Source organism: Rana temporaria, chromosome 8, assembly GCF_905171775.1.
Source record: "Rana temporaria chromosome 8, aRanTem1.1, whole genome shotgun sequence".
In the NCBI taxonomy this organism is placed as follows: domain Eukaryota; kingdom Metazoa; phylum Chordata; class Amphibia; order Anura; family Ranidae; genus Rana; species Rana temporaria.
Window position 1 is genome coordinate 167,779,637 of NC_053496.1, and position 18,346 is coordinate 167,797,982.

Here is an 18,346-nt window from a genome sequence, read left to right on the forward strand (position 1 = left end):
TGCCCCATTGTTGGTATCACTGGGAGGAATAGTGCCCCATTGTTGGTATCACTGGGAGGAATAGTATCCCATTGTTGGTATCACTGGGAGGAATAGTACCCCATTGTTGGTATCACTGGGAGGAATAGTGCCCCATTGTTGGTATCACTGGGAGGAATAGTATCCCATTGTTGGTATCACTGGGAGGAATAGTACCCCATTGTTGGTATCACTGGGAGGAATAGTGCCCCATTGTTGGTATCACTGGGAGGAATAGTATCCCATTGTTGGTATCACTGGGAGGAATAGTACCCCATTGTTGGTATCACTGGGAGGAATAGTACCCCATTGTTGGTATCACTGGGAGGAATAGTATCCCATTGTTGGTATCACTGGGAAGAATAGTACCCCATTGTTGGTATCACTGGGAGGAATAGTGCCCCATTGTTGGTATCACTGGGAGGAATAGTGCCCCATTGTTGGTATCACTGGGAGGAATAGTACCCCATTGTTGGTATCACTGGGAGGAATAGTATCCCATTGTTGGTATCACTGGGAGGAATAGTGCCCCATTGTTGGTATCACTGGGAGGAATAGTGCCCCATTGTTGGTATCACTGGGAGAGATAGTGCCCCATTGTTGGTATCATTGGGAGGAATTGTCTGTCTTATCTTTTTTTGTAGCGCAAACAATAAAAAACGCAGAGGTGATTAAATACAAAAATCTCTATTTGTGAGGGAAACAAAGGACATCAGTTTCATTTGGGTACAGCGTCGCACGACGGCGCAATTGTCAGTTAAAGCGACGCAGTGGTAAAAAGTGAAATTCTAGTTATCGGTCCCACTGAGAGTCGTTATCCTGCGTAGAGAAGGCGGAGCCATGGTCAGCTATAGAAATTAAGGCCTAACGAATGATTTTTGGGAAAAAGTCAAAGTTTGCACATTTCTATCAGTGCTGTTTGGTCTGTGGGGGAAATACGTGTCTTTCAACAGCTGAAAATAGAGAAAAATAAATGAATGAAAAGCTTAAAAATAAAAATAAAAAACCCCAGCAGAAGAAATTTCTGGTCCGTCTCCTAAATTTCCACAAGATGGCAGCCAACCTCCCTGACTCTCCCTTCGTTCTCTGCGCACGCACGTCACTATAGCAACATCTAGGCGGCCAGGAAACCACACGGAAGAGCATCCGCTGTATAAGGCAAACCCCGCCCACTAACCGCTAGAGGCCAATACATCAAATATTTTCTGCCTTCAGAAGAGATGCGGCCATTTTCTTGTAGTGCAGGCTTATAGGAGTGTTCGAATATATACATATATATAGGTAGTATATTTAGGTAGTAAATCAAACGCCAAATATTTTTTAAGTTATATCGCAATATCTTTCCTTGAAATTAAATTTTTTTTGTATAGTTTGCCTCGGTACTAGTAAGTGGGCGGCCATTTTGTTGTAGCCTCAGAGAAAAAAATGACTCTTGTTGTAGCCCAAATAAACTTCCTGGAGGGGTGTCGGTCGAGGAGACGGTGCACATGGAGGAGGAGGTAATAATGTCTTATTATGAGAGAAGGGGGTCCTCTGTGTGGACTAAATGTCACCTCCACAAATCCTAATCTTCCTGCTGTCCTCCAGTGTAGTAAATATTGGATGGGGGGCTCTGGTGGTGAAAGGGATGTAAGCCACACACAGGGGCGTACGGTAGCGGTACCTAGAGCATTTGGCACCCGGGGCAGATCCTATATCTGGCAACCCCCCCTCCACCTTAAAATGTAAAAACACCCCACTGTGCCCCCTGCATACCTCTGCATCCTTCAATATCTTTTTGTCACTACTGTGTACTAAGGATGAGCTCCGGCGTGTTCGCATAGAACACGTGCGGAGCCCGCCAGGAAGTCGGCACCCGCGCTGCGCTAATCACAGCCAGGCAGATATTTCCCGATCTCTGCAGCCGAGCATCGGGAAATGTCTGCCTGGCTGTGATTAGCGCAGCGCGGGTGCCGACTTCCTGGCGGGCTCCGCACGTGTTCTATGCGAACACGCTGGAGCTCATCCTTACTGTGTACCCCTCTCCACAACTGCATCTCTGAACCCCTTTACATTACACAGCACCGCACCTCTCGACCCCTTTAACATTACACCCCACCTTGCACCTAAGGACCCCTTTACATTACACAGCACCCTACACCTCTGGACCCCTTTACATTACACAGCCCCCATCACCTCTGGACCCCTTTACATTACACAACACCCTGCACCCCTTTACATAACAGAGCTCTGGACGCCTGTATGTTACACAGACACCCCCTAACAGTTCTTAACCCCCTTCATGTTACACAGACCCCCTCCCCACAGTGCAAACCCCCCCTAACAGTACAGACCCCCCTACAGTGCACAGACCCTCCCCTACAGTGCACAGACCCCCCCCCTTCAGACCCATGTACCTCAGACCACACATGGAGAGCCAGAGATCGTGGCTTTGCAGGGGGAGGGGTATTGCGAGCTGCACCTGAGCCAGTCGGCACGCCCGGGGACCCAGCGCCATGATCCCATTCTCTCCGTGGTCGCGGCTCTGATCAGACCGAGCAGAGTGAAGCTACTTCCCCCCTCCTTCTGCATGCACAGCACTAAGGATGAGCTTCTGCGTGTTTGCATAGAACACGTGCAGAGCCCGCCAGGAAGTCGGCACCCGCGCTGCGCTAATCACAGCCAGGCAGACATTGTCCGATGCTCGGCTCCAGAGATCGGGAAATGTCTGCCTGGCTGTGATTAGCGCAGCGCAGGTGCCGACTTCCTGGCGGGCTCTGCACGTGTTCTATGCGAACACGCCGGAGCTCATCCTTACACAGCACTGTGTAGACATAAAGGAGGAGGGGGAGGCGGCTTCACTCTGCTTGGCTGTGAAAGCCACTGCGAGACTGATCAGAGCCGTGACCACAGAGAGTAAGAAGGGAATGGGATTGTTGCGCTGGGTCTCGGGCGTGCCGACTGGCTCGGGTGCACCTCGCAATACCACTACCTCAGGCTCTCCATGTGTGTCCTGTCACCGCTTAGTGCCGCTGCCTAAACCCGCGTCGCTGTCTTCGCTTCCGTTGCGGAGGGGGGGGGGGCGCTGGCCTGACCTGACGCCCTCCAGTGTGTGGCACCCCCACCCCCCACTTAGTACGCCACTGGCCACACACATGATAGGCGCTACAGAAATTTGTGTATTGATGAGGAACAAAATTGCTTTTAAAGTGAAACTAAACCCTACAATTAATGGTTTACTAAAAAAAAAACATCGACACCATGGCAACTGAAGATCAACAGAAGTTAAGATGGCAGCTTCCTTGACTGGAAAGGTGAGGAGGGTTTAGTTCCACTTTAACCACTCCGGAAGGATTTACCCCCTTAATGACCAGGACATTTCTTGCGATATGGCATTTCGTTACTTCAACTGACAAATGCGCAGTCGTGCGATGTTATACCCAAATACAATTTTTTTTTCTCCCACAAATAGAGCTTTCTTTTGATGGTATTTGATCACCTCTGCGTTTTTTATTTTTTGCGCTATTTTTTTTTTTAACCACTTAAGGACCCCTTCACACCGATATACGTCGTCAGAATGGCACGGCTGGGCACATCCACGTACATGTACGTGGCTCTTTAATGCAAACCGTGGGGTCACGCGCGCCGCCGGCGCGTGCACGCTACCCGGTCCGAAGCTCTGTGACTTGCGGATCCGATCGCAGCTGGAGTCCCGCGATCGGTCCCCGGAACTGAAGAACGGGGAGAGCTGTGTGTAAACACAGCTTCCCCGTTCTCCACTGTGGCGCCGTGATTGATCGTGTGTTCCCTTTTATAGGGAAACACAATCAATGACGTCACACCTACAGCCACACCCCCCTACAGTTAGAAACACAAATGAGGTCACACATAACCCCTTCAGCGCCCCCTTGTGGTTAACTCCCAAACTGCAATTGTCATTTTCACAGTAAACAATGCATTTTTAATGCATTTTTATAGCTGTGAAAATGACAATGGTCCCAAAAATGTGTCAAAATTGTCCGAAGTGTCCGCCATAATGTCACAGTCACAAAAAGAATCGCTGATCGCCGCCATTAGTAGTAAAAAAAAAAATGTATAAAAATGCAATAAAACTATCCCCTTTTTTGTAAACGCTATAAATTTTGCGCAAACCAATCGATAAACGCTTATTACGATTTTTTTACCAAAAATAGGTAGAAGAATACGTATCGGCCTAAACTGAGGAAACACTTTTTTTTATATATTTTTGGGGGATATTTATTGTAGCAAAAAGTAAAAAATATTGAATTTTTTTCAAAATTGTCGCTTTATTTTTGTTTATAGCGCAAAAAATAAATACCGCAGAGGTGATCAAATACCACCAAAAGAAAGCTCTATTTGTGGGAAAAAAAGGACGCCAATTTTGTTTGGGAGCCACGTCGCACGACCGCGCAATTGTCTGTTAAAGCGACGCAGTGCCGAATCGCAAAAACTGGCCGGGTCCTTTTTCTGCCTAAAGGTCCGGGTCTTAAGTGGTTAACATTTAATTTCTCATAGTGACGCATGGCTAACAGTAATATTGTTCAGTTTATTCTCAGATAATTTTTTTTTTTGTGTGTGTTGTTCAGGAAAAAAAGATGACGCATAATAAAACTGAAATTAAGAGAGAGCCGTATGTGATGGGTGATGACGTCCCTCCAGGGATCAGCACAGGTGAGTAATAAGCACTAGTCCCAGATTTTCCAGATCTCTTATTTTTTAACCACTTCCCGTCCGGCCTATAGATTGACGGCCGGGAAGTGGTTCTGTTATCCTGACTGGGCGTCATATGACGTCCAGCAGGATGACATGCTGGCGCACGCCCGCGAGGGCGCATCCCAGATCGTGATAAGAAGCCTCTGACAGAGGCTCCTTACCATGTGATCAGCTGTGACCAATCACAGCTGATCATCACGTGAACCAGGAAGTGCCGGCATTCCTCGGTTCGCACTGACAGGGAGAGCCGATCGGAGGCTCTCCCTGTCAGAGGGGGTGGTCTGTGCTGATAATTAGCACATTGATTATCAGCACAGCCCCATTGGGTGTGCCACCACAGGTGCCTAAAAGGTACCCAGTCAGTAACCCCTCAGGATCGCCTGTCAGTGCCCAATCAAGTGCCAATTAGTGACCACCACAGTGCCAGTCAGTGCCCATCACATTTCCATTCATTGCCCTACAGCAGTGGTCTCCAAACTGCGGCCCGGGGGGCCAGATGCGGCCCTTTGCTAGCCTTTATCTGGCCCTTGGGGTACTATTCCTCCCACTGACACCAACAAGGAGCCACTATTTCTTCTGCTGATACCAATGATGGGATACTATTCCTCATACTAATAGGGGCACTACTCCTCCTACTACTGACCACGAACCCTGAGGCCCTATTTATTCTCACTGATGCTGGGCTCGGGACATTTTCTGCCCAAGCTGACCACAATCCGGCCCTCTGAAGGCCAATAAACTGGCCCTTTGTTCGAAAAGTTTGGAGACCCCTGTCCTACAGTAACACCTGTCAAAACCTATTCAGTACATCATCATCAGTGCTGCCCATCAGTGCCACCTGCCCGTGCTGCCTGTCAGTGTCCATCAATGCAGCCTATTGGAGCCTATCAGTGCCTATCAATTCTACATATCAGTGCCCAACAGTGCCACCTTATCAGTGCCCGTCAGTGAAGCATAAAACTAAATTTTATAACCGAAACAAAGAACATTTTTTTCTTTCAAACATTTCGATTATTTTTTTAGTTTGTTTAGCAAAAGATAAAAACCCCAGTGGTGATCAAACACCACCAAAAGAAAGCTCTGTTTGTGGAAAGAAAATTATAAAAATTTCGTTTGGGTGCAGTGTTGCATGATCGCACAATTGTCATTCAAAGTGCAACAGCGCTGAAAGCTGAAAATTGTCCTGGGCAGGAGGAGGCGAAAGTGCTTTGTATTGAAGTGGTTAAAGGCACCCAAAAAAAAAAACTGCAAAAACGCACTTGACCGAGTGCCAAAAAAAGACAAATAATCTACTTAGGTGCCAAACGCGTTGCGTCCCTGAGGTGTGAATGCAATCTCAATCCAGAGAAGAGTCCCAGATTCTCCTTGTTCAGTCACTACAACAATCTCTTCTCCCCTCCCCTTCCTCTGTCAGTAGAATGTAATGGGGGAGACAGTATGTGCCCAGTGGGGGGGTCAGGAGCCATCAGCCTCTATTAGACTCCGGATCTCCTCCTCTCATCATGTCATTGTGTGTTACCAGCCAAGAGACGTGACCAGTCTCCTCCCCCCCCCCCCCCCCCCCACACACACACTTTCTGGGGTCTCTCATACATCTCGGTACAGGGGGCTTCATTCTCATCTCTATTCACAGACCCCGGAGACACCAGATACACTCAGAGAGACGTCAAAGCTGAGGAGGAGGAGGAAGAAGTAATACGTGTGAGGATAAAAGAGGAGGAAGTTCCTATAGAGATCAGCACAGGTGAGGGGAAAAAAATATAAATCCAGAAAATCGTAAATTCGAGAAGCTGGGGGGGCTTTGGGTGCTGCCGAAAAAATAAAATATATATTTTTTTAAATAAGGGGATGCCATTCGGGGGCCCTGGGGACCACCTGGAGGTCGGGGGGGGGGGGGGGGCTTTGGGTGCTGACGGAAAAAAAAAGGGGGATTCCCTCCTGGGCCTCTTAGAGGTTGGGGGGGGGGGCTTTTGGGTGCTGCCAAAAAATTATTAAAAAAAAAGGGGTGCCATCCGGGGCCCTGGGGACCACTGGGCCCCTTAGAGGTCGGGATGGGCTTTGGGTGCTGACAAAAAGTTATAAAAAAAAGGGGGGATGCCATCCGGGCCCCTGGGGACCACCAGGCCCCTTACAGGTGTACTGCCTGTACCCCCCTGATGGGGGGCTTTGGGTGCTGACAAAAAAAAAGGGGGGATGCCATCCTGGGCCCCTTAGAGGTTGGGGGGGGGGGGGGCTTTTGGGTGCTTCCAAAAAATTATAAAAAAAAAAGGGGTATGCCACCCGGGGCCCTGGGGATCACCGGAAGGTCGGGGGGGGGCTGATGCCATCTGGGGACCACTGGGCCCCTTATAGGTCGGGATGGGCTTTGGGTGCTGACAAAAAGTTATAAAAAAAAAGGGGGGGGGATGCCATTCGGGGCCCTGGGGACCACTTAGAGGTAGGAGGGGGGCTTTGGGTGCTGACAGACAAAAACAATTACAATTAATTTTTTAAAAAAGGGGGGATGCCATCCGGGCCCCTGGGGACCACCAGGCCCCTTACAGGTGTACTGCCTGTACCCCCGGGATGGGGGGCTTTGGGTGCTGACAAAAAAAAAAGGGGGATGCCATCCTGGGCCCCTTAGAGGTTGGGGGGGGGGCTTTTGGATGCTTCCAAAAAATTATAAAAAAAAAAGGGGTATGCCACCCGGGGCCCTGGGGACCACCAGAAGGTTTGGGTGCTGACAAAAAAAAAAAGGGGGATGCCATCTGGGGACCACTGGGCCCCTTATAGGTCGGGATGGGCTTTGGGTGCTGACAAAAAGTTATAAAAAAAAGGGGGGGATGCCAGTCGGGGCCCTGGGGACCACTTAGAGGTCGAAGGGGGGCTTTGGGTGCTGACAGACAAAAACAATTAAAATGAATAAAAAAAAAAAAAAGGGGGATGCCATCCGGGCCCCTGGGGACCACCAGGCCCCTTACAGGTGTACTGCCTGTACCCCCCTGATGGGGGCTCTACTCACGTGGATGCACTTAACCAGTGATGGTGAACCTTGGCACCCCAGATGTTTTGGAACTACATTTCCCATGATGCTCAACTACACTGCAGAGTGCTTGAGCATCATGGGAAATATGGTTCCAAAACATCTGTGGTGCCAAGGTTCACCACCACTGTACTAAACTATGAGCAGAAAAGAACTGTGAAAAGATATGCGTAACAAGATAATGGAACGTTATAAAGATGTAAAAGGATATATAAAGATATTCAAAGCCTTGGATTTGCCAGTCAGTACTGTTCAATCACTAATTAAGAAGTGGAAAATTCAGGGATCTCTTGATACCAAGCCAAGGTCAGGTAGACCAAGAAAGTTTGCAGCCACAACTGCTAGAAGAATTGTTCGGGGAATATAAAGAAGAACCACACAGGTAACCTCAGGAGAAAAATACAGACTGCTCTGGAAAAAGAGGGTGTGGTTGTTTCAAGGAACACAATACAATGATACTTGAGCTGCATGGTCGAGTTGCCAGGAAGAAGCCTTTGTTGTGCCAATGCCTCAAAAAAAGCTTGGTTACATTATGTCCTCCAACACCTTGACACGCCTCACAGCTTCCGCCACACTGTAATCTGGAGTGGCGAGGCCAAAATAGAGCTTTATGGTCGCAATCATAAGCGCTACTTTTGGAGAGGAAGAATACCATCCCCACTGTGAAGCATGGTGGTGCCTTGCTGATGTTTTTGGGGTATGTGAGCTCTAAAGGCACGGGGAATCTTGTTAAAATGGATGGCAAGATGAATGCAGCATGTTTTCAGAAAATACCGGCAGACAATTTGCAGTCTTCTGCAAGAAAGCTGCCTAGGGGTACACAATCCAACCATATACCATAGGTCACTATTGCAGTGTATAACGGGTATAATGTCTTCAATGAGAAAGCACATCATCAGATATCACATATAGCAAGACGATTCGTTAGAGACTTACACATCCCTCTACGCGGGAAAGCAATATAAACCCATGAAGCAGCAGATAGTATCATAGAGATGAGATAATGGACTTTATAGGCATGTATAAAAGTAGTATCAAATTTTAACCACTTAAGCCCCGGACCAAAATGCTGCCTAAAGACCCAAGGGGTTTTTTACAGTTCGGGACTGCGTCGCTTTAACAGACAATTGCGTGGTCGTGCGGCGTGGCTCCCAAACAAAATTGGCGTTCTTTTTTCCCCACAAATAGAGCTTTCTTTTGGTGGTAGTTGATCACCTCTGCAGTTTTTATTTTTTGCGCTATAAACAAAAATAGAGCGACAATTTTGAAAAAAATGCAATATTTTTTACTTTTTGCTATAATAAATATCCCCAAAAACATATATAAAAACATTTTTTTTCCTCAGTTTAGGCCGATACGTATTGTTCTACCTATTTTTGGTAAAAAAAATCGCGATAATCGTTTATCGGTTGGTTTGCGCAAAATTTATAGTGTTTACAAAATAGGGGATAGTTTTTTTGCATTTTATTTTTTATTTTTTTTTTACTACTAATGGCGGCGATCAGCGATTTTTTTTCGTGACTGCGACATTATGGCGGACACTTCGGACAATTTTGACACATTTTTGGGACAATTGTAATTTTCACAGCAAAAAATGCATTTAAACTGCATTCTTTATTGTGAAAATGACAGTTGCAGTTTGGGAGTTAAACACAGGGGGCGCTGTAACATTTAGGGATCACTGTGTATGTGTTTACTAGTGTAGGGGGTGTGGCTGTAGGAATGACGTCATCGATCGTGTCTTCCCTATAAAGGGGATGACGCGATCGATGCGCCGACACAGTGAAGCACGGGGAAGCCGTGTTTACACACGGCTCTCCCCGTTCTTCAGCTCCGGGGAGCGATCGCGACGGAGCGGCTATAAACGAATAGCCGCGCCGTCGTCCCGGATCGCTCCTGAAGCCACGGGGACCGCCGCATGTACCGGGGGGGGGTCCTGATCGGACCCCCGACCCACGTCAAGCTGAGGACGTATATATACGTTGATGTGCTTGCCTGTGCCATTCTGCTGACGTATATGTACATGAGGCGGTCCTTAAGTGGTTAAGGACTGAGCCTGTTTTTCAGACTCTGGCCCAGATTCAGGTACATTTGCATTTTATTTGCGGAGGCACAGGGCACCGATTTTGCCCTGCGCCCACGCAAATATTTTGCGCTGCCCTCGATTCACGGAGCGGTAGCTCCGTAAATTGCGAGGGCGCGCCGGCAAAATTGCCGGCGTAAGCGCGCGCAATGTAAATGATCCCGCCGACGTGCATCGCGGCAAATGACGTCGCAAGGACGTCATTTGCTTCAAAGTGAACGTGAATGGCGTCCGCTGGAATTGATCTGCGGATCAGTTCCAGCGGATAGATCCGCTGGTGTGTACATCCCAGCGGATATTTTTCCGCTGATTTTTTTCGGGCCGACCGATTTCCAGCGGATAAAAATTTCTTAGCATGCTAAGAAATCTATCCGCTGGAATCGGCTTCAGCGGATCGATCCGGTGGTCTGTACAGACTCACCGGATCGATCCGTCCGATTCCCTCCCTCGCATGCGTCGTAATGATTCGACGCATGCGTGGGTATACTAATATGTCAGGGACACGTCATCGCGATGGGATTTCGGCGCGGATTTCAATCCGATGGTGAGTACACTCCATCGGATCCAAATCCGCGGAAATCCTCGAGAGGATTTATCCGCGGATACGGTCCGGCGGACCGTATCCGCGGATCAGTCCTCTCGTCTGTACCCGGCATTACGCAAACGACGTAAAATTTGAACGTCGCGACGCGGGAAGGGCGTTATACTTTAGCATTGGCTGCCCCTGCTATTAGAAGGGGCAGACTTACGCTAAAGACGCCGTACGGAAAAATCCGTAACTTGCGTACGCAGGGCCCGCGCAACTTTGTGAATCGGTGTTAGTATGCAATTTGCATACTATACGCTGATCACAATGGGAGCGCTCCCCCTAGCGGCCAACGCAAGAATGCAGCCTAAAATCAGCGTGGCATAAGAGCCTTATGCCACGCAGATTTTAGGCTGCAGTCGGCGTTACGATGTTCCTGAATCGGGAGCATTCGTAACGCCGGCGCAAGTAAGCAATTGCGCTGCGTAACCTCCTCACATCATGTCATTGTGTGTTACCAGCCAAGAGACGTGACCAGTCCCCCCCCCCCCCCCCCCCCCACACACTCTCTGGGGTCTCTCATACACCTCAGTACAGGGGGCTTCACTCTCATCTTTATTCACAGATCCCGGAGCCGCTCAGAGAGACGTCAAAGTTGAGAAGGAGGAAGAAGGACGTGAGAACTTACAGAGGAAGGATGTTCTGGAGATCGGCATAGGTGAGTGTTAAACATAAAAGGATCTTGCATTCTGCTACCGCACTCCCTCTGCCTTCTTCCTCTGTCCACGAAAAACATTTTATTAATCGTCCATTGAAATCTGATGGGCATGAAGACCCCTGGTCTTCCATGCCCTGATTATCAGTGCAGTGCCCATTCGTGATGCCAGTCAGTGCTGCCTTTCAGGAGGTCAGCCAATGACCGCTGATCACGTGATGTAAACAAAAGCTCGGTAATCGTTTTTTTTTTTTTTCCTCACGCTGACAGCATGAGGAGAAAAAAAAGCCGATCACCGGCTTATGTGTAAGGGACTTCGGTCCCGAGGAGGAAGAGGCAAATCTGCCTCATCTGTGCAATCAATACCCCCTGCCAGTGCCCACGAGTGCCACCTATCAATGCCCACCAGTGGTGTCAATCAGTGCCACCTAGCAGTGCTGCCTATTAGTGTAACTTACCAGTGTCCATCAGTGCCACCTATTAGTGCCACTTCTCCGGTTCCCACCAGTGCCACCTATCAATGCCCTTCAGTGCCACTCATCAGTGCCACCTATCAATGCCACCTATTAGTGCCACTTCTCCGGTTCCCACCAGTGCCACCTATCAATGCCCTTCAGTGCCACTCATTAGTGCCACCTATCAATGCCACCTATTAGTGCCACTTCTCAGTTCCCACCAGTGCCACCCATCACTCTTGGGCCCCGTACACACGAGAGGATTTATCCTCATCTGTGCAATCAATACCCCCTGCCAGTGCCCACGAGTGCCACCTATCAATGCCCACCAGTGGTGTCAATCAGTGCCACCTAGCAGTGCTGCCTATCAGTGTAACTTACCAGTGTCCATCAGTGCCACCTATCAATGCCACCTATTAGTGCCACTTCTCCGGTTCACACCAGTGCCACCCATCACTCTTGGGCCCCGTACACACGAGAGGATTTATCCGCGGGAACGGTCCTCCGGACCGTTTCCGCGGATAAATCCTCTGGCGGATTTTGATCTGATGGTTGTACTCACCATCGGATCAAAATCCGCGCGGAATTCCCTCCACGGTGACGTGTGGCGCCGTCGCCGCGATGATGACGCGGCGACGTGCGCGACGCTGTAATATAAGGACTTCCACGCATGCGTCGAATCATTACGACGCATGCGAGGGAGGGAATCGGACGGATTGATCCGGTGAGTCTGTACAGACCACCGGATCAATCCGCTGGACTGGATTCCAGCGGATCGATTTCTTAGCATTCCAAGAAATTTTTATCCGCTGGAAATCCATCGGCCGGAAAAATATCCGCTGGATCGTACACACCAGCGGATCTATCCGCTGAAACCGATCCGCGGATAAATTCCAGCGGATAGATCCTCTCGTGTGTACGGGGCCTTGGTGTCCTCTCAGTGCCCACCAGTGCCGCCTTATCAGTGCCCACCAGTGCCGCCTTATCAGTGCCCATCGTTGCAGCCCCATCATCGTACATCAACGAAGGAGAAAAGTTACCTGTTTGCAAAAAATAATTAACAAAATATAAAAAAATATATAATTTTTACCACCAAAAAAAAGCTCTATTGGTGGGAAAAAAATGTCAAAAATGTCATTTGGGTACAGCCTTGTATGACCGCGCAATTGTCATTCAAAGTGCGTCGGCGCTGAAAATTGGTCTGGGCAGGAGGGGGGTTTAAGTGCCCAGTAATGAAGTGGTTAAAAAGCCCCCCTATAGGTCATGGGCCAGATCCACAAAGAAGTTACGTCGGCGTATCTATTGATACGCCGCGTAACTTCTAGGATGCTCCGGCGTATCTTTGTTTTGTATCCGCAAAACAAGATACGCCTGAATGGGGGCTAGATCCGACTGACGTACGTCTTAGTACGCGGTCGGATCTTAGGTGCATAAATACGCTCGCCGCTAGGTGACGTTTCCGTTGATTTCCGCGTAGAGTATGCAAATTAGCTAGATACGCCGATTCTCAGAACGTAAGTCCGGCCGACGCATTTTTTTACGTCGTTTACGTAAGGCTTTTTTCGGCGTAACGTTACCACTGGGTTTATGAGGCGTACGCAATGTTAAGTATAGACGTCGGGCCAGCGTCAAATTTTCCGTCGTTTGCGTAAAACGGTCGCGAATAGGGCTTTGCGTAAATTCATGTTCACGTCGAAAGCATTGACTATTTGCGACGTGATTTCGAGCATACGCACTGGGATACCCCCCACGTTAAAAAAAAACGTCATTTACGTGGGGTCAAGTTGAATTAACATAAAACACCCCCACATCTTTGTCATTTGAATTCCGCGCCCTTACGCCGACACATTTACACTACGCCGCTGTAACTTACGGCGCAAATTCTTTGTGGATAAGGAACCTCCGCACTAAGTTACGGCGGCGTAGTGTATCTGAGATACGCTACGCCCGCTTATATTTACGCCGAGGTGCGTGGATCTGGCCCCATGAGTTTAGCGTTAGCGAGGGTGGTCCGGTGCTAAAATAATTGTCCTCACTCATGCAAGTGTGTCGCAATCAGCGGTTGGTGCCCCAACGCATGCGTTTACGTTCATACATGGGGGGGGGGGGGCCTTAACATTTTTGGGAGGAGTTTTCTGTGCTTGGGTGTAACTTATATTTTTTACAACGACATTTTTTTATTTTTTTTAACCACTTCCATACCGGGCACTTACGCACCTTCCCGCCCAAGCCAATTTTCAGCTTTCAGCGCTGTCGCACTTTGAATGGCAATTGCGCGGTCATGCTACACTGTACCCAAACAAAATTGGCGTCCTTTTTTCCCCACAAATAGAGCTTTCTTTTGGTGGTATTTGATCACCTCTGCGATTTTTTTTTTTTGCGCAACAACTAAAAAAATACTGAAAATTTTGAAAAAAAATTACGTTTTTATTTTTTTCTGTTAATTTTTTTGTAAATAAGTAAGTTTTCTCGTTCAATTACGGGCACTGATATGGCGGCACTGATGAGATGGCACTGATGGACATCGATGAGGTAGTACTGACGGGCACAGATGAGGTGGCACTGATTGGCGGCGCTGGTATGCGGCACTGATGGGCACACATAGGCGGCACTGATGGGCACACATAGGCGGCACTCATGGGTGGCACTGATGGGCACTCATGGGCGGCACTGGGCACTCATAGGCGGCACAGATGGGCACTCATGGGCGGCACTTATGGGTGGCACTTATGGGTGGCACTGATGGATACTTAAGGGTGGCACAGATGGGCACTGATAGGTGGGCACTGGGCATGGATGGGCACTGTGGGGTGGCACTGATGGACACTGGGGTGGCACTGATGGACACTGTGGGGCAGCACTGATTTTCCCAGGGTGCCAGTCAGTGCCCATTTGTGGGCACTGATTGGCGTCTTTTTTTTTGCTTTTTTTTTTTTTTTTTTCAGGCTTTTTTTTTTTTTTTTGGCCCACCCGGGTGGGCTTCCCTGGTGGTCCAGTGTGGCGATCCGAGGGGGGGCTGCGCTGATAAACAATCAGCGCGAACCCCCCCTGTCAGGAGAGCCGCCGATCGGCTCTCCTCTACTCGCGTCTGTCAGACGCGAGTGAGGAAGAGCCATCAACGGCTCTTCCTGTTTACATCGTGATCAGCCGTGATTGGACACGGCTGATCACGTGGTAAAGAGTCTCCGCCGGAGGCTCTTTACCGAGATCGGAGATGCAGGGTGTCAGACTGACACCCCGCATCACCGATCGCCCGCGCGCGCCATGAAATCCTGCAGGACGTCCTGTCAGGATTTCACAACCACTTCCCGGACGTAAATCGGCCATAGGCCGGGCGGGAAGTGGTTAATCACATTGGGAGAAAAAAAAAGTCCAGGTACCAGTTTAGACAAAAAAAAAAAGAGCACCTGTATCTTTTTTTCTCATTTCCATTCATTTCTTTTAGACGGACAATACAGAACGTCGGATGGTCAGCCCTCATCGAAGAAACCTTTCATGTGTTTGGAGTGCGGGAAATTCTTCGCTCGGAAATACAGTCTTACCGTCCACCAGAGACTTCACACCGGGGAGAAGCCCTTTGCCTGTTCGGATTGCGGGAAGCGCTTCTCCGATAAATCCAATCTCAACGAACATAAAAGAGCTCATTCCCCGCAGGAGTCCTTCACGTGTTCCAAATGCGGACGACAGTGTCATACGTGGCGGATCTTAGTCACGCATCAGAGGGTTCATTCAGGTGGAGAAAAAACGATTGAATGTACTAAATGCGGTCAAACTTTTTCAAGGAGACAGCATTTTAAAAGACATGAGAGGAGAGGCTGCAACATGGGCTGAACTGCGCCAAACGTGCGTAACTGTACATGCGCCAGGGGGGTGTTTACTTGAATCGTCTTTTACCGCTTCCTACCCGCCGGACGACTATAAACGTCCTGTCTTTGAAGAGGAATACCGGGGTTATGGTAGCAGCTAGTAGAGCGGGCGGATCTCTTTCAGATGAAAGTGGTCTCTGCGGCGGATTCGCCTCAAGATCACTTTTATCGGTGGCGGGAGAGGGCCCCCCCCTTTGCAGCGCTCCGGTGACCTCCGCCGCTCACCGTGGCCATCGGTAACGGCGGAGGCGATCGGAACATGTCCCTTCTGTGACACGGAGACGAGTGAGGGGAAGATGGCCCCCGGGCCGTCTCCCAAGTCGTTGCACGTCAAAACGTAGCTCTTAACCACTGGCTCACGTACATATACGTCGGCACTTTAAAGATGGATATCTCGGTAACGGCAGCGGCCGCTGCCACCTAGGGCTTGCGCGATTCTGGTCAAAATGAGAATCACGATTCTTTTGCTTAGATTAATGATCACGATTATCAACAACTGAATGCCAGAACCCCCCCCCCCCCCCCCCCCAAATAAATAAATAAATAAACCTGTGATTTATCTGAAAATATGAATATATAAAAAACAGACCAGTGATATGTCTATAATGTTAAAGACCATTTAACTCCTATGAAAAAAAGCAGAATCAAACTTTGATTCTGCTTTTTTCATAGGAGTTATATGGTCTTTAACATTATAGACATATCACTGGTCTCTTTTTTTATACGAAAAAGACTGTGAAGTCTGAGACTAGGAGAAAGTGGACTTTGTAGGCACCAGATTTTTGAAAAAATATATAAATAATTTTAATTTAAACAATACACTTAGCACAAAAAACACTGAACAATTGCTCAATTTGATAATTAAGAAAGAAAACAAAACAATACAATGAGATACATAAATAACTCAATTCCTATCCCTTTTTGAAGACATTGCTGATAGCCACAGGGCTAAATGTATGAAATACACGAAAAGCACTGGGTGGCGTTGTCACTTCAAGAGATGGTACAGGATGAGTTTGGATAAAAGTGGGGATCAGCTCAACATGTTTCGCGACGTTGTCGCTTCTTCGGGAGCTTCTGATTAATTAAAAGACAAAACAATATTGCCATTAGAAATATGTATATATCCAAGTACAATACAATATAGTTTCACATTAAGGCATATTATACATAAATGCAAAAAGCCTCTAAGCATATTGAGAGAAGTGTTTAACTATGGTCATAATACTCACCGAAAAATCGGTGTTTAATAACTTTGAGGAATGCTCAGCAGCGTCCAGACCTGGATATATGATCAGACCATCTACCTTAGACAGATGAAATAAATTACCATGGGTCGGAACCACACTGACCATGCACCGCCGGGCAGATATGAACCAGCTGGGGTATCTAAAAATAGGTAGTAAACAGATAGGGTAATAGGTCCAATATTGAATGGGACCGTAGAAAAACGAAGATCAAAAAGAAAAAAGAAAAAGGAAAGAAGATAGATATATAAAAAAAGAAACAGTATGTATAACGCTTGGCTGGTATGGCGTACCTTAGAGGAGGTATAGGGGCCTAGGCCTTCAGAAAACAATTCCAAGGACTGGAAAAGGGAGAAACACCCTTAGAAATAAAATATTGAAACAGCAGAAGGTGGAAGATCCAAATAGGTCCCCTCTTAACTGTAAAAAGTCCAGAAAAGATTGAAAAATAAACAACTTTTTAAATAGATATACAAGGAAGTAGTAATAAATAGTGTTATTGATTGCCAAATGGTGGGCTCAAAATCAATAAACATTTGATTTATAGCAAATATTGTTGGTGTTTAAACCAAAACTATGCATTTTAGCAAAAAAGTGGGTAGGTAGGCAGTAATTCATTACCTTAATACTGGAAGACTCGATAAGACGCAAATTCAAAAACTGCCACAAGATGGCAGCGTTGAGCATTAGGCTGATGCAGGGAATAGAGACCCCTCACAGAGGAACAGCAATCAGCTGTTAAAAATACAAGATCACTCTTAGTACAAGCATAGTAGCAAGCTAGAACCAACCAAGATAAGGACGGGGGAAAAAGTATACATGCCTAATGCTTAACTGGCAAATGAAGCGATCTTGAGCAGAGAAATACCGTGCAGGCCTCCCAGACCTCCGTCCTTGCTGGCATTCAACAAAAGCACCTGCAGACAACAGGCTCTTGTTGGGTTTAAATACCCCGCGCGGATGACGTCACGGTGATTGACAGTCATCCCGCCGGCCAGAAAGAGATACACTGCGCATGCGCGTTGCGCATGCGCACAGTGAGCCGCGATGCGGCTCCTTGTGTAGATGGACAACACGTGTATAACATGGTGTTTCCCAGATGGAAGGAAATAGGGAAATTGAGACACCATGTTGAGAGTGCCACCACACGTTCTAAGGTCTGAATAAAGAACATCTGACCAGAAGGTGTGATGGCTTACCTGGCCACTGGTTCATTTGCTCAACGGCGCATGGCAATGTGGTGACAATTGGTAAGGCAGGCATAGGTCTGAACATATGTATTCGCTTGGTGAGCAGACGATAAACAGAAAATGATAAAACATTTACATAAGAAAACACACAAAATGCATGTATAACGATTTTAGATCCATCAAAAAAGTTGGCATGTAGAACATATTAGTAAATGATAGTCGTGCTACTGTTTCTACTTATTGATAAAAAATCATCAATAGAGAAACTGCACAATATTAGTCACAGACTACACTTTTGAAACCTGGAGATTGAAAAAGAAAAATAGGGGTGGCCCAAAATGGGGCCAATGCGGCCACTAAAACAAACTAACCAATTACTGTAGCTGGGTCAGATAATAAGGACTTGCATTATTAGTCACATTTATCTATGATGAAGTTATTTTGTAGGAAAATTGAAAAATTGAAAACAACACCATTTAGATTCATAATGGTCAGACCAGAGAAACAGTGG

The 18,346-nt window shown here is 47.6% G+C and overlaps 1 protein-coding gene across 1 annotated transcript; it reads left to right on the forward strand.

The window, feature by feature from the left end:
- Positions 1 to 1,381: 1,381 nt before the first annotated feature.
- LOC120909949 (gastrula zinc finger protein XlCGF7.1-like) lies at positions 1,382 to 15,916 on the forward strand. Its single transcript, XM_040321771.1, has 5 exons — positions 1,382 to 1,517; positions 4,605 to 4,689; positions 6,365 to 6,475; positions 10,988 to 11,080; positions 14,978 to 15,916. Exons 1-5 carry the CDS (start codon positions 1,506 to 1,508, stop codon positions 15,361 to 15,363), a joined length of 687 nt encoding a protein of 228 aa, XP_040177705.1. The 5' UTR covers positions 1,382 to 1,505; the 3' UTR covers positions 15,364 to 15,916.
- The last annotated feature ends 2,430 nt before the right edge of the window (positions 15,917 to 18,346 follow it).